Genomic DNA, 1,100 nt, shown 5'->3' with positions numbered 1-1,100 from the left:
TAGTTACATCACACTGTAAACGTTTGCGATAAATTCTGCGTGTTATGACCCTATTCTCCACAACCACCTGATGAAGGAGCGTCGCTCCGAAAGCTGGTGCTTCCAAATAAACCTGTCGGACTGCAACCTGGTGTGGTATGATTTTTAATTTTGTACACCCCAGTCCAACAGTGGCGTCTCCAAATCATTGTGTGTTGAGTTCCAGTCATTGTGTGTTGAGTTCCAGTCATTGTGTGTTGAGTTCCAGTCATTATTCACTCATCACGTGTTGAACTAGACCTACTGTATGTTGATGAACATTCATTTTGTGCCACCCTCACTGTTTCAGCTCAGTGAAGCCTGTGGAGGCCGGAGGAGAGAAGCCTTTGCCGGCTCCACGTTTAAAGAAAAGACAGCACAGTTTGACCCTGCCCACCGAGGATCGGGCACCGCCCGATGGAGCAGGGGTCGCCTCCACAGGAACTCCTGATACGACGGGCACATCCAAGGTGTCAGCGCCACGGCCGGACGCCGTCAACCGGGGTTCAGAGCCCAGCCGCAAGGTGGAAGGGTCAATCTCAACCGCCCATGGGCAGGATGGCACAGCTGGCAATAGAAGGTCCACTCCCGAGGACTCCACAGCCAATCAGAACGAAGGCAAAACCAAGCGGAAGGCCCCGCCCCCACCGATAGTGCTCAACAGCAACGCGCAAATGGCGGAATCCAACGTGGGAGCCCGGGACTCCCAGGAAACAGCAGCAGGACCTGCTTTAGTAAGCCCTGATCATGCACGCTCAATCTCACCAACAACTCACACTGCTAGCTTCACTGAGGGGGTTAACTCGTGAAGGCTAGGGTGCCCCAGCAGTCACTGTGCTTCAGATGAATGAGAGGGATTCTTGTAGAAGATGTTGTAGTATGACGGGCTTTGGCAAGGCTGGATGTCGAGGATACATCTCCTTCGACTAGATCCTCTGACAGTGCCGTGTTCCCTCAGTACTGACCCTCCGACAATGCAGCACTCCCTCAGCACTGACCATCTGACAGTGCGGCACTCCCTCAGTACTGACCCTCCGACAGTGCGGCGCTCCCTCAGCACTGACCCTCCGACAGTGCGGCGC

At 54.4% G+C, this 1,100-nt stretch overlaps 1 protein-coding gene across 1 annotated transcript in view; it reads left to right on the top strand.

The window, feature by feature from the left end:
* The first annotated feature begins 297 nt into the window (after window positions 1–297).
* LOC122543867 overlaps window positions 298–1,100 on the top strand; it is a 10,435-nt gene continuing 9,632 nt past the window's right edge. Inside the window, exon 1 of the mRNA XM_043682722.1 lies at window positions 298–752. Within this exon, the coding sequence (XP_043538657.1) occupies window positions 693–752 (60 nt within the window). The 5' untranslated portion in view covers window positions 298–692. The remainder of the gene's footprint in view (window positions 753–1,100) is intronic.

The sequence above is a fragment of the Chiloscyllium plagiosum genome, chromosome 45 (genome assembly GCF_004010195.1).
Source record: "Chiloscyllium plagiosum isolate BGI_BamShark_2017 chromosome 45, ASM401019v2, whole genome shotgun sequence".
NCBI lineage: Eukaryota > Metazoa > Chordata > Chondrichthyes > Orectolobiformes > Hemiscylliidae > Chiloscyllium > Chiloscyllium plagiosum.
The sequence above is the reverse complement of the archived record's forward strand: the minus strand, read 5'-3'. Positions and strand labels throughout refer to the sequence as shown.